At 37.7% G+C, this 24624-nt stretch overlaps 1 protein-coding gene across 1 annotated transcript in view; it reads right to left on the bottom strand.

The window, feature by feature from the left end:
* Positions 1 to 24624, bottom strand: part of PIK3R3 (phosphoinositide-3-kinase regulatory subunit 3) — a 128228-nt gene that overhangs the window by 25751 nt on the left and 77853 nt on the right. The window contains exons 2-5 of the mRNA XM_028123459.2: positions 22608 to 22716; positions 20399 to 20497; positions 8972 to 9152; positions 8211 to 8336 (exon numbers count right to left, since the gene is read on the bottom strand). Of these exons, the coding sequence (XP_027979260.1) occupies positions 8211 to 8336; positions 8972 to 9152; positions 20399 to 20497; positions 22608 to 22716 (515 nt within the window). The remainder of the gene's footprint in view (positions 1 to 8210; positions 8337 to 8971; positions 9153 to 20398; positions 20498 to 22607; positions 22717 to 24624) is intronic.

Raw genomic sequence — 24624 nt, 5'->3', positions numbered from 1 at the left:
AAGAAACCAGAAAAAGAAGAGCAAACTAAACTCAAAGCTAGCAGGAGGAAATAATAAAGATTAGAGAGATAAATGAAATAGAAAACAGAAAAATAGAGAAAAATCAACAAAACTAAAAGTTGGTTCTTTTTAAAAAATTTTTATTTATTTATTTATTTTTTTATAGACAAAGTCTTATTTATTTATTTGACAGAGAAAGAGAGAGAGCGAGAGCACAAGTAGGGGGAATGGGAGAGGGAGAAGTAGGCTCTCCACTGAGCAGGGAACCAGATTTGGGACTCAATCCCAGGACCCTGGGATCATGACCCGAGCCAAAGGCTGACAACTAACCAACTGAGCCACCCAGGCGCCCCTAAAAATTAGTTAACAAGATCAACAAAACTGAAAAACCTTTAGTTAGACTAAGAAAAAAAAAAGACTCAAATTACCAAATTCTAAATTTAAAGGGAGAATACGAGCCACTCTTCAGAAATAAATATTGTAAGAGAATGCTATAAAAAACTGTATGCCAATAAATTGGATAACCTAAATGAAATGGACAAATTCCTACAAGCACATAATTACCAAAACTGATTTAAAAAGAAACAGAAAATCTAAATAGACCTACACTGGGGTACCTGGGTGGCTCAGTTGGTTAAATGTCTTTTTTTTTTTTTTTTTTTTGAGAGAGAGAGAGTGGGGGTTGGGGCAGAGGAAGAGAGACAGAAAGAATCTTAAGCAAGCTCCACATCCAGTGTGGAGCCTGACACAGGGCTCAGTCTCACAACCCAGAGCCTGAGCCAAAATCAAGAATCAGACATTTAACTGACTGAGCCACCCAGGTGCCCCTAAGTGTCAGACTCCTGATTTCAGCTCAGGTCTTATGTCTGGGTCATGAGTTCAAGCCCCAAATTGGGCTCCACACTGGGCATGGAGACTACAAAAGCAGACAGACAGACAGACAGTCAGACCTCTAACCCCATAGGGAGATTGAAATAGTAATCAAAAACTTCCCAACAGGGGCGACTGGGTGGCTCAGTTGTTGAGCGTCTGCCTTCGGCTCGGGTCATGATCCCAGGGTCCTGGGATTGGGCCCCGCATCAGGCTCCCTGCTTGGCAGGAGGCCTGCTTCTCCCTCTGCCACTCCCCTTGCTTGTGTTCCCACTCTTGCTATCTTTCTCTGTCAAATAAATAAATAAAAATCTTAAAAAAACTTATCTCTTAAAAAAAAAAAATAAAAACTTCCCAACAAAGAAAAAGCCCAGGACCAGATAGATTCACTAGTGAAGTTACCAAACATTTAAAGAAGAACTAAGGGGTGCCTGGGTGGCTCAGTAGGTTAAGCGACTGCCTTCGGCTCAGGTCATGATCCTAGAGTCCCAGGATCAAGTCCTGCATTGGGCTCCCTGCTCAGGGCAGAATCTGCTTCTCCCTGGGACCCTACCCCGTCTCGTGCACTCTCTCTCTCAAATAATAAATAAAATCTTAAAAAAAAAAAAAAAGAATTAACACCAATCCTTCTCACTCTTCCAATAACTAGAAGAGGAGGGAAGAGGGAACACTTTCTAATTCATTCTATGAGGCCATCATTACTCTGATACTGACACGGGATCAAGAGACTACAAGAAAAGAAAACTATAGAATGACATCCCATTTGAATATAGATGCAAAATCCTCAACTAAATACTAGCAAATATTAAAAAGCATATTAAAAGGACTGTAACTATACACCATTACCATGTGGAATTTATCCCAGGAATGCAAGGGTGGTTCAACATACAAAAATCAGTCAATACACAACATTAATATACTGAAGGGAAAAACCCACATGATCAGATCATCTTAATTGATGCAGACTAAGTATCTGACAAAATCTAATATACCCTTGCATGATAAAAACAATAAACTAGAAATGGAAACTTCAACATGATAAAGGCCATTGTTATAGATTGAATTGTGTTCCCACATAAGATATGATCAGTCCTAACCCTCAGGACCTTAGGATGTGACCTTATTAGGAAAAAGGGTCTACTGTGAATTAAGATGAGATCATATTGGATTAGGATGGGTCCTAATCCAATGATTAGTTAATATCCTTATAAAAAGAGAAAAGAGAGACACAGAGTGAGACTATCACTGATAATGAAGGCATTAATTGGAGTGATATGTCCAACCCAAAGAATGCCAAGGACTGCCAGCAACCACCAGCAGCTAAGAAAAACAATGAAGGTTCTTCCCCAGAGCCTCCAGAAAGAGAAGGGCCCTACCAAAAACTTGATTTTGGACTTAGAGTCCCCAGAACAGTGAATGATAAATTTCTGTTGTCTTAGGCCATCCAGTTTGTCATTCTTTGTTACAGCAGACATAGAAAACTAATACAGCCATATATGAAAAACACAAGGTAAACATCATGCTCAATGGTGAAATGGGAGAGCTTTCCACCAAAGATCATGAACAAGACAATGATATCCACTTTCACTTTATTCAACAAAATACCTGAAGTTCTAGCCAGAGCAATTAGGCAACAAAAAGCAATTACAAGACATCCAAATTGGAAAGGAAGAAGTGAAACTATCTCAAATGATATGATCTTATAGGTACAAAACCCTAAAGAATCCACCAAAAATTGTAAGAGCTAATAAATTCAGCAAAGTTGCAGAATGCAAAATCAATACACAGAATCAACTGTATTCTATACACTAGCAATGAATAATCCAAAAGAGAAACTAAAGAAATAATTCCATTTACAACAACATTAAAAGGAATAAAATATTTAGGAATAAATCTAACCGAGGAGGTAAGAAACTCATATACTGCAAACTACAAAAAAATGCTGAAAGATATAATTAAAAAAATGCTGAAAGAAATTAAAGAAGACATAAATAAATGGAAAGACATCCTTGTTCATGGATTGGAAGACTTAATATTGTTAAGATGATAATACTACCCAAAGTGATAAATAGTTTCAATGCAATCACTATCAAAATCCCAACTGCATTTTTTACAGAAATAGAAAAACTGAACCTCAAATTCATATGGAATTGAAAGGGACCCAGAAAAGCCAAAACAATCTTGAAAAAGAACAAACTTGGAACACTCACACTTCCTGGTTTCAATATTAAGAAGCTATGGTAATCAAAATATGGTACTGACATAAGGATAGACATATAAACCAATGGAATGCAACAGAAAGCCCCAAAATAAACCCTCACACTTATGATCAATGTCTCACTTCAGCAAATATCCCTAGATCATTCAATGGAGAAATGGTGTTGGGACCACAGTGCAGGGAAAATGTATTTTCACATGTAAAAAATAAAGCTGGAACCTTAACACACCACATATAAAAGTTAACTCAAAATGGATCAAAGATCCAAATTTAAGAGTAAAAACAATAAACTCCTAGAAGGAAACATTGGAAAATATCCTTATGACACTGGATTTGGAACAACTTCATGAATATGATACCAAAAGCATATGCAACAAAAAACAAATTGGACTTCATCAAAATTAAGAACATTTGCATGTCAAAGGATATCAATAAAGCAAAAAGACAAACTACAAAATGGGAAAAATATCTGAAAATAATGTATCTGATAAGGGATTAAAAAAAAACCAAACCCTAAAACTCAACAATAACAAAAATAGTATCACTTCATGACTACTAGGCTGGCTATAAAAAATTGAAGTAAAAACACAAAAAATAACAAGTCTTAGAATGTGGAAAACCTGGAATCTTTATGCATTGCTGGTAGGAATGTAAAAGAGTTTTGCCAGTATGGAAAAGTTTGGCAGTTTCTCAAAAGGTAAAATATAGAACTGCTATATGATCCAGCAATTCCACTCCTAGGTATATATCTAAAAGAAATGAAAGCAGAGACTTGAACAGTTACTTGTACATTAATGTTCATAAACAGTATAATTCACAACAGCCAGAAACTGGACCCAAATGTCCATCAATAAATGAATGGATAAACAAAATGTCACATACACATACAATGCAATATTATTCAGCCATAAAAAATGATACTGTGATATATGCTACAACATGGATTTTCCTTGAAAACATTATAATTAGTGAAGTAACCAAAGGACAAATATTGTATGATTCCACTTACATAAAGTACCTAGATTCAGGCAAATATTATAACGATAAATTATGGAGTTAACATGTAGATATAAAATACATGACAGTAGTAAGAGGTGGAAATAGAATTATATAATAGCACAGTTATTATATTCACATGTTACATGGTGCAGTATGAACTTAAGTGACTGTGATTAAGAATGCATGTTGTGTGCTCGCTTTGGCAGCACGTATACTAAAATTGGAAAGAATGCATGTTGTAATCTTTAGAGCAACTTCCTACAGGAAAACAAAAAGAGAGACAGACATAACTAAAAGGCCAGATGAGGAATCAAAACGGAATACTAAAGAACATTTGATGCAAAAGACAACCATGAAAAAGTTGCTGAGGAACAAAAACAGATGCAAAAAAACAAATAGCAAAAAAGTAAATATAAACCCAACCATATCAATAATTACAAGACATCCAAATGGATTACACACTCCAGTTAAAAGGCAGAGATTGTTAGGCTGGATTGTTTAAAAAGCCAGACCCAACTATATATTATTATCTATAAGAAATGCACTTTAACTATAAAGGCACAAATACATTGAAAGTAAAAGGATAGAAAATAAGTAAGTAAAAGGACAGAAAAAATATATCATGCAAATATTAAGTGTATGAAAGCTGATGCAGATATATTAGAAAAAGTAGACTTCAAGACCAGGAAGATTACCAGATATAAAGAAGACTATTTCATATTTTTAAAAAAGATTTATTTATTTATTTGAGAGAAAGAGAATGTGTGTGTAAGAGGAGTGAGGGGCAGAGTGAGAGGGAGAGACAGAATCTCAAGCAGACTCAGTGTGGAGGAGGAGGGGCTCAATCTCACGACTCTGAGATCAAGACTGAGCTGAAATCAAGAGTCCAGCGCTCAACCAACTGAGCCACCCAGGAGCTCTGAGGAATATCTCATATTATAAAGGAGTAAATTTACTATTAATGTGTAAGCTCTTAATAGAATTTCAATACATATAAAGCAAAAGCTAACAGAACTAAAAAGAGAAATAGACAAATCTACAATGGTAACTAGAGACTTTAAGACTCCTAATTAACTGACAATACTAGTAAAAAAAAAAAATCAGTAAAGATATAGAATATCTGAATAACACCATAAATCACTTTGACCTAATTGATATTTATAGAGGACTATACTAACAACGGAAAGAGCACTATACCAAAAACATTATTAGTTTTTCTCAGTGTGCAACTAAGATAAGGCATGCACTAGGTATAAGTCAATAAATTTCAAATGATGGCAACTTTAATGAATTATGTTCACTGACTACAAAAAAATTAAACTAGAAATAACATAGTATCCAGAGAAGCCCCAAATATTCAGAAATTAAAGAACATATGGTGAAAGAAGAAATCACAAGAGAAATTAGAGAATATTTAAAACTGAATTAGGAAAATAACATAACAAAATTTGTAGGATGTACCTATAGCAGTGCTTAGAAGAAAATTTATAGCTTTAAATGCTTATTTTAGAAAATAAGAAAGTTTTAAAGCCAATGAACAAAATTTTCACCTTAAGATAGTAAAAGAAAAGCAAATTAAATTGAAAGCAGGGGCGCCTGGGTGGCTCAGTCCTTAAGATCTGCCTTTGGCTCAGGTCATGATCCCAGGGTCCTGGGATTGAGCCCTGCCTCAGGCTCCCTGCTCCGCGGGAGGACTGCTTCTCCCTCTCCCACTCCCCCTGCTTGTGTTCCCTCTCTCGCTGTGTCTCTCTCTGTCAAATAAATAAATAAAATCTTAAAAAAAAAAGTAAAAATAAAAATAAATTGAAAGCAAAAAAAAGGAAATAATAAAAAGTAGTAAAAATAACAAACAACAGAAAACAAACGCTAGAAAAAATCCATTACTCTCATGTCCAATAAAGGATTCAGCCAAGTTATTATGGCATTGAGAATTCAATATGAGTTTAGTAGAATGGACTAATGCTACCATAACATGGACTAATCAACACAGACTAATGCTTCTATAAGTTATTTGATGTTCAAAGTAATAACCTGTGTTTCAAAAGAATGTGCAAAAAAAGGGGAGCCCAGGTGACTCAGTCGGTTAAGCATCTGACTCTTGATTTCAGCTCAGGTCATGATCTCAGGGTGGTGAGATTGAGCCCTGCAATGGCTGAGCACAGAATGTGCTTGTCCCTCGTCCTCTGCCCCTCACCCTCCCTCACGCCCCCCCCACTCACCCTGAGCATGTGGACCCTCACTTTCTCTCTCTCTAAAATAAATAATCTCTCTCCAAAATAAATAAACAGTCCTAAAATAAATAAATAATCAAAAGAATGTGGATAAGAAACCCAATTAGACATATTTTCTTAGGCCACTACTGACCCAAATATTGCAATGGATAAACTTTCCCTGAAGACCTGCACCTTCATAAAAATTCCCAGCACCTTTTATATATTAGGTAATGACTCAGGGCAAATTAAACCAATTCAAGTGTAACTAAAAAAGAATCAGAGTAGTTCTAGGAGGGGTGCCTGAGTGGCTCACTTGGTTAAGTGTCTGCCCTTGGCTCAGGTCATGATCCCTGAGTCCTGGGATCTAGCCCAAAGGCTCCCTGCTCAGCGGGGAGTCTGCGTCTCTTTCTGCCCCTCCCCCTTCTTGTGCTCACTCTTTCTCCCACTCTCTCTCAAATAAATAAAATATATATTTTTTAAAAAATAGTTCTAGGAAAAGAACTAAGGAAAAGAAGTTCTAGGAAGAGAACTAGAGTATTCTTCAGAATTTTGTTCTATCGCATACATATGATAAAAGAAATATTAGTGATTATTAAGATTTATGATCTTGGGGTACCTGGGTGGCTGAGTTGGCTAAGCGTCTGCCTTCAGCTCAGATCATAATCCCAGGGTCCTGAGATCAAGCCTCACGTGGGGCTCCCTCCTCAACAGGGGAGACTGCTTCTCCCTCTGTCTCTGCCCTCCCCCTGCTTGTATTTGTTCTCTCGCTCTAATAAATAAAATCTTTTTAAAAAAAGATTTATTGGAGCGCCTGGGTGGCTCAGTCGTTGAGTGTCTGCCTTCGGCTCAGGTCATGATCCCAGGGTCCTGGGATCGAGCCCCACATCAGGCTCCCTACTCCACGAGAAGCCTGCTTGTCCCTCTCCCACTCCCCCTGCTTGTGTTCCCTCTCTCCCTGTCTCTCTCTCTCTGTCAAATAAATAAATAAAACCTTTAAAAAATTAAAAAATTAAAAATTAAAAAAAGATTTATGGGGGCGCCTGGGTGGCTCAGTCGTTGAGCATCTGCCTTCGGCTCAGGTCATGATCCCAAGGTCCTGGGATTGAGCCCTGCATCGGGCTCGCTGCTCTGCGAGAAGCCTGCTTCTCCCTCTCCCACTCCCACTGCTTGTGTTCCCTTGCTATGACTCTGTCAAATAAATAAAATCTTAAAAAAAAAAAGATTTATGATCTAAAAACTGTGGTTAAGACTACTAGTTGTCTCATAATTCTCATTAATTCCTTCTTCCTCAGTAAACTCTCAAATGTTAGTTGGGTATACCCGACCAAATAAAAATTAGCTTTCTTAGCCTCCCTGCAGCTAGTTGTAATCTGCAGCTGTCTTACCAGTGGGATGAAAGTAGAAGCAGTGTGTACTTCTTCTAGGAAGTAGCCTTAAAAACAGGAAACTTTCAAAAAAAAAAACAAAACAGGAAACTTTCCTTCCTATTCTTCTATCTTGTTTGCTAGAATATTGTTGTGATGGCTGATATTGGAGTAAGCCAACTTCTACAGATCGCAAAGCATCAAAACAGAAGAACCCTAAGCCCTAATGACAGTGTAGTTGACACAATATCCCTGGCACTGTGCCTATACATGAAAGAAAAATAAATTTCTATCTGAAGACTTTGCTATTGTTATTTTTTGTCATTTGCAGTCAAACCTTATCCTAGTTAATACTAACTGAAAAAAATTATACCTTTAACCAACAAAAAAGTGATTTATGAATGGGAGAAGAATTTGTATCATCACAGTCTCAAAAACGCTGTTCAAGATATTAAGACAGTTAAGGACTGTCAGGTGAATTATAGAAAATCTGATGTAACTGTAGCGTTGCATACTTACTGGCCTAAACAACAAATATTTACTAACCTGGGACGTTCTGGTATATTCCTCATATAGCCTGTCATACTCTTTACTCTTTTCCTGATACTGAGAGTGGTACTCTTGCAGTTTTTTACCAACTGCATCAATGTTGTCTTCTTTTACCAACTGATCCTGTACAGTTAAACAAAAGAAATAAAGAATGTTAACAATTCTGACACATGAATTTTTCCACATCTATTTATTTTTAAATTGCATTTCTACTGTAAGTTTAAGCCACTGTATTAATATTAAGCATGCAAAAGCACCTAATCCTTTTGTTAACACTCAGCCTTTAGATCACATCAAAATAATTAATACTTGAAAAATTAAGAAATGAAGTATAAATAGGAAACAAAAACAGAAGTATTTTTATATAACGTTAATAAGTACATGCAACAAGCTATTAAGGACTAGTAGTCACAACATAAGCTCCAAAAATATCTTAAATCTTAAGTAGGAAATTTAAAATGACCAGATTTCTTTTTTTTTAACTGATAAGCCTGGTAAATTAAAATGAAATGATGTTAAAAATGACTTGTTGAATAGCTATCAAGAACTTCTATATTGGCATGAGGGTGGCTCAGTTGATTAAGCATCTGAGTTTGGCTAAGGTCATGATCTTGGGGTCCTGGGATCGAACCCCACATTGGGCTCCCTGCTCAGTGGGGAGTCTGCTTCTCCCTCTCCCTCTGCTCCACCCCCCCAATTCTCTCTCTCTCTCTCAAATAAATAATCTTTAAAAAAAAAAGAAGCTTCTATAATCATACCTGTTGGTATCTGGACACTGGGTACATTAGCTTCACATCAAGTTTGGGATTGTACTGAGCAAGAGATTCATGATGATAGTGGTTAATGAGCTCCACCACAGAATTAAATGTCAGAGGATCAGAAAAGCCGTATTTACCATCTCGATGATAGATCTTTATTAACTTATTATTGCCTCCCTTCCTGTGAACAAGACAGCAACTGTAGATTTTTTCCCCAAAATTCTATCAAAGTACTACTTTCATATGGAGATATAAAAGTATAGTGTCTCATAATAAACAAGTTTTACTAGGTTAATCAGATTACAACAGTTGAAAAGGCATATATAAATATGTAAAAGTATATACAATATCTTATTATTTTTACCACTATTTCATTTGTCTATAAAATATCTTGGTAACTAAAGGCAAATATACCTAACCAGCAGTATCAACAAATTTAACAAAAATAGTCACTTAAGAAAAATAACTAAAACAGAAGTAAATTATATCTTTTGGTTATTTTCTGAATGAATTTTCTAATTTAAATTCTATTTATATTTTTTCCAGGAAGAACAGAGACAATCTCTTTGGGACCTAAAGATGCTAGGTTGTGTGTCTGTGGGGAGAAGGAGACCATCTCTGTATGAAGGGGGATGATAAACATGTGTCACACATAATCACCAACACCCTCAAGGTTTTATTGTGAATGCATAAACATGAATGATTTATGACTGAGTAATTAATCTAGCACCTTACATTATTTTGTCTTTTATATTTGCTTATAATTCTTGGAAACGACTATTTATTTAGACCATCACAATAAGTAAATGATTCAACTGTCATTCAACTGTTTTATAAAGTATAGCTTTTGAAGAGCCATTTATATTAGAATGAGGTAATTTGATGCTTAAATAGTTTAACCACTTTTGTTTATTGAGTCATATACAATGGTCCCTTAAAGATAATTTATACCCAAAGCTTAAAATGGCAATGTTTTCCAAGTCCCACATAGTATAACCAAACCACAGCAGGTTGATTCATTCTATCATAGCAAAACACTGCACCATTCCCATTCAACTCTTCTTATAACAGCATGCAGACTTAATGGGGGGAAAAGTACATCTCCACATCTCTTTATGCCATGCTATTTACACATGATAAATGAGGCACCGGGATTTGTGAAAGGTCAAACACAATAGCTTTGAATATATGGAATGATTTAATAATGCTTATAGAAAGTCAGGATTTAGATGAATGAGGAACTATTCCTATAAAATGTACATTAGAAGAACCACCTAATCACATGTAGTTACTATAGATACACCCATACATACATTCACAATAAATGCAAGCTGGTCTCTCTGCTACAGAAAAGTTAAAAGGCACTCATTCATTCAAAAAAACTTTATTTGGGGTGCCTGGGCAGCTCAGTTGGTAAAGCATCTGACTTGATTTCAGCTCAGGTCATGATCTCAGGGTGGTGAGATTGAGCCCCGCATCCAGCTCCATGCATGGTTAAGATTCTCTTTCCCTCTCCCTCTGCCCCTCCCCACTCTAAAACAAAACAAAACAAAACAAAACCCAAAAAAACCTTTATTCTGAATATCTACTATGTGCCAGGAACTGTATGAGGTACAGTGCACATAGGAATGAACAAGCCAGACTTGGTTTATGAAAAAACATAACAATAAACAACTAGATATATCAAATGGTAATAGGTCCTATGGAAAAAAATAAAGCAGAGTAAAGGAAAGAGATAGTTCTGGGGGTAGAGGGTTTGCTATTTTATATGTTGCACAAGGAAAACCACTCTATTCAGGTGACATTTAAGCACACTCTTAAATGAAGTGAGGGAACTAGCACAGCAGATACCTAGGGGGAAAGGTTTTCAGGCAGAGGAACAGCAAGAACAAAGCCCCTGAAATAAAAGCATGGTTGGCATGTTCAAGGAACAGCAAGGAGACCAGTGATGCTGGGGCTGAATGAGCCAAAGGTAGAATACTAGTAGGAGAGAAGAAGTAAGAGCTGTAAAAGGAGTTCAGATCATGTAATAGTCTGTAAGCTTTGGCTTTTACTGAGTAAGATGGGGAGACACCAGAGGATTTTGAGCAGAATAATATCATCTATCATGTATTTTAAAAGGCTCACTCTAACTGCTGGGTTAAGAAGAAACCGGTCAAAGTGAGCAGGGGTAGAAGTAGAAAAATCAGCTGGGAGACTATTTAAATAATCTAGGCAAGAGATGATGGCATCCTGAACAAGGATAGTAGCAGAGGAGGTAGTGAGAAATGGTGGGATTCTGAATATATTCTGAAGAGAAAGCTGACAAGACATGCTGATGACATGGACATGGACATGGATGGGTATAAGAGAAAGACAACATAAAGATGATTTCAAGGTTTTTATTTTAAGCAATTAGAAGAATGGAATTTTTATTGAAATGAAGAAGGCTATATAAAAAGAACATGTTTAAAGGGGGAAAATATTTTGTTTTTAGACATGTTAAGTCTGAGATGCCTAGTGAACATCTGAGAGTAGATGATCCAGCAGGCTACTTGAAGAATCTAAAGTTCAGGAGCTGTCAGCCTATAGATATTACTTGAAATGAGCATAGCTGAACAAAAGAAGAGGTCCAAGGTCTAAGTCCTGGGGTTCACCAATGTATAGCAGTTAGGAAAATGAGGAAGAACCAGCAAAGGAAACCAAAAGAGAACGATTTAATAAAGTTAAAAGAGAACTTAGATCCTTGGTATATTTAAAAAAAAAAAGATTTTATTTATTTGACAGAGAGAGAGAGACAGTGAGAGCGGGAACACAAGCAGAAGTGGGAAAGGGAAAAGCAGGCTTCCCTGCTGAGCAGGAAACCTGATGCAGGGCTTGATCCCAGGACCCTGGATCATCACCTGAGCCAAAGGCAGACACTTAACAACTGAGCCACCCAGGTGCCCCAAGCATGGTGTATTTTTAAGAAAGCATTTCAACAAAGAGAAAATGATCAACCAGATAAATGATCTCGGGGCTTGGTGAAGTACAGATCACTAAGTGATCTTGACAAAACAGTTTCAATGGACTGTAATGGATTAAAGAGAATGAAAGATGATGAAAAAGAAATGCCCACAACTGTCTTGAGGAGTATTGCTGTAAATAGGGAGCAAAGAAATAGGGAAGTAGCTGGAAAGAGATATAGGCTCAAGGGAATTTTTTTTGGGGGGGGGGAATTTTCTTTCTTTATTATTCTTTTTTTTTTTTAAGATTTCATTTATTTATTTGACAGAGCCAGAGCACAAGCAGGGGGAATGGGAGAGAGAGAAGCAGACTCCCCACTGAGCAGGGAGCCCGAAGCGGGGCTAATCCCAGGACCCCGGGGATCATGACCTGAAATGAAGACAGACACTTAATCGAGTGAGCCACCCAGGCGCCCCTCTTTATTATTCTTAAAAGGGAGATAGTATCACATATTTATATGCTGACAAGAATGGCTCAGTAGAGAGACAAAAACTACTGATCGCCAAAGAAAAAGGACAATTCCTAGGGTTATGTCCTTCAACAGAATACATTGATGGGATTTAGCCCACAAGTAATGATATGGATCCTAGACAAAAACTTGAACTGTCATCCACTGGAACAGGAGAAAGAGGGTATTCACATTCAGGTGTATATATGTTGATAGCTGTGGCAACAGGACCATGAGGGAGTTAGGTATCTTCTGACTACCTCAAAGTTACCAGTGAAACAGGAAGCAATTTCTTTTTTTTTTTTAAGATTTTATTTACTTATTTGAGAGAGAGAGAGAGCACAGAGGGAGAGTGAGAGGGAGAAGCAGACTCCCTGCTGAGCAGAGAGCCTGATGCGGGTCTTGATCCCAGGACCCTGAGATCATGACCTGAGCCGAAGGCAGACACTTAACTGAGCCACCCAGGTGCCCCAGGAAGCAATTTCTTTAGTTAGAAGGGGGGAGATGTGTTGCTGATTTGAAGGAAAAAAAAAAAGAACACATGAAATTGTCATCTTGGAAAGTGGGAGAGCAAACCAATTGCAGAAATAGAGAAATTTAGCTGAGCTATACTAAAGGCCTACTTAAGATCAGTAGTCACCAGTGAGCATAGTGTATTCTTCTCCACATTTAGCTACCCAGGTACAGGCAAGAAACAGATAGAGAGTTTAATTTAACAAGTGTTAGAATAGAGTTGGATGACTACAGTGTAGGAAAAGAAAAACAAGTTTACTGAGGATATATTCACAAGACTAATTTTAATAATAGATCCTGGACTCTAAGCAGAGAATGAGGGAAGTGAAGACATGAAAGAACTAAAGAATGGTGAATTTTTTAAAGATTTATTTTAGGGGCACTGGGGTGGCTCAGTCGTTAAGTGTCTGCCTTCAGCTCAGGTCATGATCCCAGGGTCCTGGGATAGAGTCCCGCATCGGGCTCCCTGCTCGGCGGGAAGCCTGCTTCTCCCTCTCCCTCTCCCACTCCCCTTACTTGTGTTCCCTCTCTCGCTGTGTCTCTCTCTGTCAAATATTAAAAAAAAAATAAAGATTTATTTTATTTTATGTATTTGAGAGAGAATGAGAGAGAAAGAACACCAGTGAGGTGAGGGGCGGAGGAGAAGCAAACTCCCACTGATCAGGGAGCCTTGATGCGGGGCTCAATCCTGGGACTCCCAGAACTCCAGGATCATGACCTGAGCTAAAGGCAGACACATAACTGACTGAGCCACCCCGGTGCCCCAAGAATGGTGAATTTTCAATTATATGTCTCTCTCCCTCACTGGACTCTTCTTAAACAGAAGAATCATGCTATTCCTTCTAGTATCCTACAACCTGGCCTAATGCCTGGCATATAGCAGATTCCTAAAGATTTAACTATCCAGGGGCACCTGGGTAGCACAGTTGGTTAAGCACCTGACTCTTGGTTCAGCTCAGGTTGTGATCTCAGGATTGTGAGATCGAGCCCACATTGGGCTCCATACTCAGCACAGAGTCTGCTTATGACTCCCTCTGCCCCTAACCCCTGCTCTCTCTCTCTCTCAAATAAATAAATAGATCTTTAAAAAAAAGATTTAAATATGCATATTTTCTACAATGAATACTATTTTAAAAAATGGTTACTGGGGGCGCCTGGGTGGCTCAGTAGATTGGTCATCCAACGCCTGGTTTCAGCTCAGGTCATGATCTTGGGTCATGGAGTCAAGCCCCACATCAGGCTCTGAGCTCAGCACAGTCTGCTTGTCCCTCTCCTTCTGCTTCTCCTCCCACTCATATGCGTGCCCTCTCTCTCAAATAAATAAAATCTTAAAAAAAAAAAAAACAGTTACTGCTTTCGAAAACTTCTATTTCCCTATCACTTACCCTTCACAGTCTGATTTAACTCTCATTCCTCTCATTTAAGGGTCACCAACTTTTTTTTTTTTTTTTGAGAGAAAGAGTGAGTGTGGGAGAGGGGGTGGCAAAGGAAGAGAATCTTTTTTTTTTTTTTAAGATTTTATTTATTTATTTGAGAGAGAGACAGGGATAGCAAGAGAGAACACAAGCAGGGAGGAGAGGGACAAGTAGGCTCCCCACCAAGCAGGGAGCCCAACTCTGGGCTCGATCCCAGGACCCTGGGATCATGACCTGAGCCGAAAGCAACGACCAACAAATTGTGCCACCCACGTGCCCCAGGAGAGAGAGAATCTGAAGCAGGCTCAATGTCAAGCACGGAGCCCAACCTCACAACCCTGAGATCATGACCTGCGCGGAAATCAAGAGTCAAGACACCTAACTGACTGAGCCACCCAGGCACCCTGAGGGTCACCAACAACTTTTACTTGATTCAGACTCTGTCTGCCTCCTCCCTCTACCCCAGGCTCAGATTCTTTGCAGTGCTGAGATTTCTACTTTCCCTTCCTTCTTCCCCCCACCATTTGTTTTTAATATTTTGTCCTCCCATGACTTCTATGACATTACACCTTTCTCAAACTCTTAGACTATTCTTCCTCTACTCCTTCCCTCTGCTAAACACAGTCAGTCCCTAAAAATATTTGTCTTCAGCCTCTACCTTTTCTTCCCTCTATATACTCTTTCCTCAAAATTCCATTTACTCTATGTAGATGGTACCTGAATCTTTTTCTAGTTTTATGCTCTCCTCAAAGCATTAAATCTGCATTTCTAGCTATATTCTAGATATATTTTTACCTGGAAGTTCTGGAGCAGATAAAAATCAACATCTTTCTCCTGTTCTCTATAAAACTGTTCCTGACTTGCCTATTTCTATAAATGGCACATTCATTCTAAGCCCAGCAGGCTCAAACGAGTCATCTTTAACTCTCCCCCCAACCTCATACCTACTCTGTTATTAAATCCCTTGTGCTCTTAGCTGTCTTTTGCCTCTTACTTTGACTCCTCAACTCCTTTCCTAGAGCTGCTATCCTGGCTAATAGTGTATTCCACCTTTCCATCATTTCATTCCCCTGTTTAAAACACTTTCTTGGTGGTGGTTTTTGTGAGTTGTTTGTTTGTTTTTTTTCACTTAGAAATAAAATTCAAATTCCTTACCATGGCTCATTAGGCTCTATGCATCTGCCTCCTTCCCACTTTCAAGTCCATCTCCTTCCACTCTGTGGTTCACACTATAAGCCAGCCACAGCAGTCTTTGTATTCACTGGATCCACCAAATCTTTCCAAAATCAGTGTGTTGGCATTTCCTGTTCCCTCTTCCTGGAACACTTTTCTGGCTGGTTCTTACATATCCTTCAGTTTTCAGAGGTCATTTCCTCACAGAGGACCTCCTTCTCAAAATTATCTTAAATTCCCTTTCCCTATATCCCTATCACATAACCAGGTATATTTCCTATATAGCATTTCATATACTGTGAAGTTATTTTTTACGTATTTATTGTGTCTCCCTCTCCTCTACTCCTATCTCTACCTCCAAATATAAACAGTATAGACAGGAGACCATGTTCAGTTTGTTCATCATTTCCTTTTCCTAGAATAGTACCTAGAACATTGTGGGCACTCCATAAATATTAAATGATTAAAGAATAAATTCTATTCTGGATCACCATTACCTCTCAATTGATAATATTCTATGTTTTTAAATTTTCTTTTTTTAAGTAAGCTCTATGCCCAAAGCAGGGCTTGACTCATGACCCTGAGATCAAGAGTAGCATGCTCCACCCACTGAGCCAGCCAAGCACCCCAATGATTCATGATATTCTAACCTTTTACTAGCATCTGTCCTCTTTTATTCTTTCTATTCAAATAGAGTCTGATCATATGCTTCCCTGCTGAAAAAATGCAATGGTTTCCTCTGCCTACCTATAATATTAAATGCAAACTCGACATTTTAGAATTCAAGGCCCTCCTTAACATGACCCTTTTCCAACCCTCCATCCGTTATCACCTGTTCCTCTTGTGGACTTGACCCTCTAGCCAAATGGGACTGCCGCTCAGAGAACAGGGCACTATGATTTCTCACCTCCATATCTCTGTTCCTATTGTTACCTAATCCTGCAATCTCCTCTCCCTCTTTCTACACGGCCAAACCTATCCCCTTCTCCCAGATACATGGCAATGCAATTTTTTCCATGAAGGGCAGCTTTCTATATCCTCTCAACAAGCTATCTCAAAAAAAAAAAAAAAAAAAAAAAAAAAACAAGCTATCTCTTTCCTTCCTTTCAGCCCCCAAAGCACACTGTTTGAACTTCTATTATTTTGGTTTAATTCAAGGCAGTTTTCTTATTCCTGTTGCCTTCACCAGACTATGGCTACTTTGAGACAAAAATGTTAACTCTTTGTCAGATCCTCTGCAGAGTAATTAGTACTGAGCTATGAGTATTTACTAAACCCTAGTAAGATCATCACTTTTCTGCCTAACAAAATCTATCAAGGCCCAGCTAAACTGTCATTCCCTCTGAGAAAACTTTTTGTCTTTCTCTCATTTATTCTTTCCTTTCAAATAGTTACTGAGTACCTACATGTCAGACCTTTTGCTAGATGCACAAAAACTTTAAAATATTCTTGCCAATGTCCATTGACCAATGGATAAACAAAATGTATACATATGCAATAGAATACTATTCAGCCTTAAAAAGGAAGAAAAGTCTGACATGCTACAACACGGATGAACCTTAAAAACATTACTTTATATAAAATAAGCCAGACACAAAAGGTTAAATATCGTATGATTCTACTTATATGAGGTACTTAAAATCATCAAATTCACAAAGACAGAAAGTAAAACAATGGTTACCAAGAGTTAGGGGAAGGGGTGAATAGGGAGAATGCTAATACAACACCACAATGCATTAAGGTATAGTATATATGTATCTCTCCTCTTCCACCATTACACACTGAGATTATGAACTCTTGAGGGTAAAACCATATCTTGTTCATGTCCTTATTCCTGGTCCTACCATAATATCCAGCACAAAGATAACCCTCTAAACTTTAAAGCTGCAACAATAAAATGGGCTGCCTCAAAAGGAAGATGCTAGCTCCTGCTGACTGAAAGATCACATGGAAGTTCAATGACTCTGAAAAATGTTATGCAGGGAATTCCAACATCTGCAGAAACCCAGTTGAATGAGGTAGTATTAAAGATCCCTTCCAGCTGTAGGTCTCTAGCAGAAGAATGGGAGTGGGACCCCTTGCCAGCCTTTGTTCCTGAACAGCACTGCAACTTCAGGTAAGTAACGGAACTTTTGCAGGCTCTTTTCCTCATCCCAAGATACAAAAACTGTTGCTTTTAGTTAGTTGCATTTAGGAATCTAACCATGATAAAATAATGCCTTAGTGTGGGATTAAAACCATTTTTCAGGGGCACCTGGGTGGCTCAGTCCGTTAAGCATCTGCCTTCAGCTCAGGTCATGATCCCAGAGTCTCGGGATCGAGCCCCACATCGGGCTCCCTGCTCAGTGGGAAGCCTGCTTCTCTCTCTCCCACTCCCCCTGCTTGTGTTCCCTCTCTCGCTGTGTCTCTGTTAAATAAATAAATAAATAAATTCTTTATTTATAAAATCTTTAAATTTATATAAATAAATAAAATCTTTAAAGAGAAAAAAAACACACAAAACCATTTTTCAGATAAATGAGGGCATTCATTCTGTTAATAAATATTTATTAGGCATCCATTGTCTAATGCCTATCCATTACCACACACTGGAGTCTGGAAATGTAACAACGATTAAACGAAGTCCCCAGTAGCAGAGAACTTAAATTCTAGTGGAGTGAGACCTACAAGGTGGGAAAGGAGAAGATACAGAAGTAGCCCATACAGAAAATTAAATTGAGGAAATATATATCCTCTAATAGCTACTTTGGACTGAGTGGTTGGGGAAGCCCTGAAGAGGTGGCAATGATGCAGAGATCTGAATGACAAAAAGGAAACAAAGATTCAAAGATCAGAAAGACCTATTGCAAAGGCCCTGGGACTGGAATAAGGCTTACTTGCCTGAGGTACTAAAAGGCTAGTGAGGTTGAACGTAGTGGGGGGAGGGAAGAGGGAAGAAATGAATGTAAGAAGTAGACCAAGTCCAGGTCAAATAGAGTTTCATAAGTTAGAATAAAATCCAAATTCTTTACCTTAAGTGCAGTAGGGAAACTCTTAAAAGAATTTTAAGCAAATGACTAATCAGACTCATACCTTAAAATGATCACTCTAGTTTCTGTGCAGAAAATGGTCAACAGGGGTGGGGAAGGTTAGAAATTGTAAGATGTTGAGAGGCCTGTCAGGAAATGACTGCAAAAGATCAAGCAAGATGATGGTGGCTTACTGTTGGGTGGGAGAGAAGTATGATGAGATTACAAATACAGATTTGGAGGTAAAGTTGGCAGGACTTGTTTAATGATGAATTTGGATGTGAAGATGAGGGGAAAGAGAGAGGGTAAAAAAGAGCTGTAACGTGAGTACTATAGAGATGGTGGTTCTATTTCTGGAAAAAAAAGTAAATAGAAGAGAAACAGTTTGGGTAGGAGGAGTTGGGTTAGAAATCAAGAATTCTTCTTTGACCATGTTCAAATTAATATGTCCTCTAGTTATCTAAGTGGCAAAGTCAAGTAGGCAAGTGGATATATGCATGTAGAGTTCTGGAGGTCAGAGCTGGAGATGGGGTTTATGGATCATCAGCATGTAATTGCATATTAAAGCCGTGGAACAGGATAAGCTCACCTTGGGAGAACCAATACAGAGAAGAGAAGGAGGCCCAACTCCAAGCTTGGAACACTTAACATTTAGATATTGAGCAAAGAAATGGCTGGCCTAGAGTTAGGAAGAAAATCAGGAGAGTGTGATGTCACAACAGCCAAGACAATAAAATGTTTCTAGGAAGAAGTGCCTATGACTAATGCTGCTAAGAGGTCAGGTGAGGTAAGAAGAGAGAAGTGGTCATTGGTTTAGCAGTCCTTCTAAGAGTGGTAAGGACAGAAGCCTGACTGGAGCAGGGGGAAAAAACTGAGTCAAATGAATCATTACAGAACTTTGATTATTCCTCAACACAACTCAAGTTCCAAGGTATTAACTTCTTATAATGTCTTTACCAGAAACTCCAAATTTCTAGCATAAAATAAATGATTTTTCCTAAAGATAGTAGGCAGAAAGGCAGAAAAGAGATAAATCTGGATCTGAACATATCCTCTGCCATTTACTAGCTATAGGTCTTTAGGAAAGTTTCTTAACCAGGTTAAGCTTCAGCTGCCTCATCTATAAAATGCAAATATTAATAATACCTACCTCAAAGGCTGTTGTGAGGAATAATAAGATATTGCGTGTAAAATGTGTAGTACAAGGGAGTTGTTATCGTTACTGTTTTCATTATATTTTTCTTTAGATAGTCCCTTTTTTAAAAATCACAGTACTTTATTACAATTAGACTATTTTAATTGTTAAAATTAAATGTAAAAATATCTGATGCAGTTTTCCTAATCTTTTAAAATATATGTCCCATCTTTGTAAATATAAAAGGTGATACATCCACCACTTAGGAAATTCTAATATGGATTCTACATCCATTCTACATGGATGGCATGATAGAGGGTAAGAATTGCTTTATCTTCTACATAACCTCATCAGCCTAAACTATGTTAAGTTTTACTCTCTGAAGTCTCCATTGAGGAAATAATAGGGTTATTAGAGGGGTGGATTCCCAACATATCATTAATAACCTCAGGCTGTGCCCATGACGTCTACTTCTCGCACAAGGTCAACAGTATAATTCTTCCTTCATAACTTACTTTTGGGGATTTTATTCCTACATAAAAATTAAAATTGTTGCCATCTTTACATAAGACATTTAAATATTTAACGTATGGAGAAACGACAGTTAGCCAAACAACTAAAAATTGTGTATCTAAATTAAGTAAAAATACTTTAAAATGTATAATCATTTAAATAAATACAAAAATCTCTGTATACCCAGAAATAAATAACGCTAGTAGAACACTAGTCAAAATGCTGAAAAATACTCACCGCAAAGTCAAAGTGTAATCCCCCTGCATTTTTGTTGAGGCATCTCTGACCAAGAACGTACCATCTGGCATATCCCGTAATTTGTCATTTACCTCCTCCCTGAAAAATAGAATTACAGGAAAAATGAAAAAAAAAATTAATCATCAATTGTTCTCTTCAAATATTACTAAGGTTAGTTAGGAGGTGAGTATGTCTAAGGTCATAGAATGATAGGGGCCTTCACAGGTCATTTAATTCCTGCCCCTAGATATGATCTTTCTGTTTTGATTCTCAGTATTATGCAATCTAAGGAAGGGCTATTTGCTTTTTAAACTCTTCTAGATTTCAACCCGTCTGTAGGGGATAGTATTTCCATTAAGCCTTTAGGGCTTCCTTAGGCAGGTCTAAACTTGAAGGGTTTCAGGAAAAACCTGCAGCTGTTTAGAAAGAAGGTTGTGTTTAAGCAACAGTGGCAGCTGTGTCTCATCAGAGGGGGGGAAATTCACTAAGTTCACAACCTTTCAATATAATCTTCTCCAATTTGAATTTATACTGATGATAAATTCCTCCTGCAGAGTTGGTTTAGGACTTTAAGAAAAAACACTAGAACACTCAGGATATGGCAGGGCACAGAAGACTCTTGAGTTACAGACCCACAAGGTCTTAGAATATAAATTTAAATGGAATTTAAATATAATAGATCCTTTTATTGTACAATTATAACAAAAATTTTCTGATCCATTTTAATATAAAATATATTAAGTCTCCTTCAAAAACTTAAACATAAAATTACCATATGACTTAGAAATTCCACTTCAGGGTATGCACCCCAAAGAACTAAAAGCAGGGACTTGAGGGGCACCTGGGTGGCTCAGTCGGCTAAGCAGCCAACTCTTGATTTCAGCTCAGGTCATGATTTCAGAGTTGTGAGACCAAGCCCCATACGGGCTCTGCGTTGGGCGGGGGGCCTACTTAAGATTCTCTCTCCCTCTGCCCCTCCCCCCTTAAAAATAATAAAGAAATAAAAATTAAAAAAATAAAAGCAGGGACTTGAATAAACATTTATACACCAGTGTTCATGGCAACATTATTCACAATAGCCAAAAGCTGTAAACAATCCAAATGTTCAAAGCCAAATGTCCAGATGAATGAATAAATAAAAATGTGGTATATACACATAATGGAATATTATTCAACCTTAAAGAGGAAGGAAATTCTGATACATGCTACAACATGGATGAACCTTGAAGACATAGTGCTAAGTGAAATATGCCAGTCACAAAAGGATAAATATTGTATGATTCCACTTATGTGAGGTACCTAGAGTAGTCAAATTCATAGAAACAGAAAGTAGGATGGTGGTTTCCCAGGGCTGGGGAGAATAGAAGGAAAAGGCAGTTAGTGTTTAATGAGTACAAAGTTTCGCTTTGGGGAAGATGAAATAGTTCCAGAGATGGATGATGGTGATGGTTGAACAATACTGTGAATGTACTTAATGCCACTGAACTGTACATTTAAAGATGGTTAAAATGGTAACAAAGGTAAAAAAAAAAAAAAAGAAATGAGTGCCACTTTGGTAGTTGAAAAGAACAGACAAGAGAAAGAGAAGAAACACAAGCATATTGAAGAATACAGCATCAACCTTGAACTCAATTTGACAGAAATGGATAGGTCTTTTTTAAAACAAAATTCAAGAAAAACAAGAAATTTGAATATTCAAATTCAATATATGTTTTCCCTTCTCTAGGTTCAACATTTCCCAAAACGACATTTTACCTAAAAAGCATTCTACTGCTCTAGAGTCCCATTTCTCAAAATGAGGCATGTGAAGAGTGCATCAAAATCACCTAGGGAGGTTAAATGCAGATTCCTGGGCCACACCCCAATTGATTCTTGCGCATGCAGACTGTGGAACCATTGCCTTAGACACAGAAAGGTAAAGAAAATGAAGTACCCGTAACTATCTTTTTATAGAAAAACACACGTAGCTATCCTAAATCTTTTGTTTCATTTATTCAGAAATCTATCCTTAATACAGAATTAAAAGTAATAATCACACCTATAATTTAAAGATTTTCTTGTCATTTTCTTGTGGAAGGACAGCATTTAGAAACTTTTGAAGCGTTCTCACAATTTTTAAAATGGTAATTTTTAAATGACAACTAGTAGGGCACTTCTCAAAAATGATTTGTTTCTAAACTGCATTGAATTATAGTAGCATTCTAGTTACCTTGAAATATCCCCCCAGTACCATTCTGCATCCTGAAGAGAAACAGAACTGTCCTTCATTCCATTTGTAACGGCTGAAGTCATTGGCTTAGGTGGCTTTGGTGGAAGAGCTAGAAGAAAAATGAATATTATTTTGTAGATGTAAATTACTATTTGTTTTCTAATTTCCTCACTCAGGAACAGCTCATTAACCAATGTACATTAAGATTCAAATAATTATAAATTCAATAAAGTGTTATTTTATGTTAAATGTTAGCCAAAGAAGGAATCCTTCTAGAACTCTACCAATTACTGCCTAAAAGGTAAAATTTTCAAGCTACTTGGGTTTTTTTTCCTTCTTATAATAAAGTGTTAACTTTTAATTCTGAACAAATATCCAAAAAAAACTTCGTCGTCTCTCAAAAGACAATGTGACGCCCCTTCACAAATAATTCAGTCCAACAGCCATTAAGTGAGACTGGTCACGATGGCCAAGAGTTGGTGTCAGAGCCCAAAGCAGGTGAAGGAGGATTATGTCCATATAGGAGGGCAGCAGCAGAGCACAGGATCTCAGAGCTTCAGGAGGGTGAGGAGGAGATCCTCACTGGTGCAGGCTGGCATGAGATGTTAAAGCGGAATGCAGGAAGAAGGGCAGTGGCACAGGGCCTGGGTGGCACAGAGTAGTGGAGACCGAGCCAATGAGGACACAGGCCTCAGAAGACGGACGGCATACCACCAGTACAATGGGACAGAGCCAGATAAGGGTGAAGAGCTTCTACTTGGGGAAGGGGAGACTGAGAGGTACCAGGGGGAACGCAGCAATGGCTATAAGAGATTGGGTACATACAGAGACATAGATCAAATAAGTACAACTATTAAAAATAATAGGAACCAGGTTTCTCATAGTCTAAAAAGGAAGTTACAAATATGGAAAGGCAAAAAAAACCAAAATGATCCCTCTGGTTTGAACTGGAATTACAGCTATTGATATGAACTCATGAAATTTTATAGAAAGATGAATTTTAATAGAAATTTAATACAAAGAAATTTAATAGAAAGATATGTCTATACATATAGAGAATAAAACTATTCCCTAGCTCTGTCCCCTGAGAGGTCCTAGATGAGCAGCACCCCCAATATGCATAACTAGCACCCAGATCTTGGTTTTTGTTTGTTTGTTTTTGAAGGTTTTATTTATTTATTTGACAGAGAGAGAGAGATAGCGAGAGCAGGAACACAAGCAGGGGAAGTGGCAGAGGGAGAAGCAGGCCTCCTGCCAAGCAGGAAGCCCAATGCGGGGCTCGATCACAGGAACCTGGGATCATGACCTGAGCCTGGCAAACACTGGAGAAGCCTGGCAAACACTACCTTAATCAAGTAATCAATCAAGTTAAAACCACCAGTAATGATAAAATCTTGGGCCTCCAATAGGATGCACTGAGAAGGACATTAATATCACTTCTGGGATATTCTTGCCAAATACACATAAACTGAATTTAATCATGAGGAAACATTAGACAAATCACAATTTAGAGACATTCTACAAAAAAACTGGCCTGTAATCTTCAAAACTGTCAAGGTCATGAAAATCAAGAAAGATTGAGGAACTGTTCCAGATTGAAAAAGACTAGAGAATCATGACAAATGCAATGTGTGATTCTGGGCTGGATCCTTTGTGTTATAAAGGATATTACTGGAACTTGAATGGAAGCTGAGGATAAGACTGGTATTGTAATGCATCAACACTAATTTTCTGATTTTGTATCACAGTTATGTAGGAAAATGTTCTTATTGGCGGGAAATACATACAAACATGATCATTGTGGGGTATCATGTTGGCAACTTACTCTCAATGGTTCAAGAAAATAAGTTATTTGTATTGTACCTGCAACTTTTCTGTAAGTTTGAGATGGTTTCTGCATTTCTTTTAATTAACAAAAAAGTTAGAGACAATATGGGGGGAAGGGGAAAAATATGAATATGTTCTTCAAAAAGAAACTCTTTACTGTCAAATGTCCTTAACAAGGATGTCAAAAAAT

This window comes from Eumetopias jubatus, unplaced genomic scaffold (assembly GCF_037043125.1).
Source record: "Eumetopias jubatus isolate StellerSeaLion01/CBP00866 unplaced genomic scaffold, mEumJub1_p1.0 scaffold_4, whole genome shotgun sequence".
Lineage (NCBI taxonomy): Eukaryota > Metazoa > Chordata > Mammalia > Carnivora > Otariidae > Eumetopias > Eumetopias jubatus.
The sequence above is the reverse complement of the archived record's forward strand: the minus strand, read 5'-3'. Positions and strand labels throughout refer to the sequence as shown.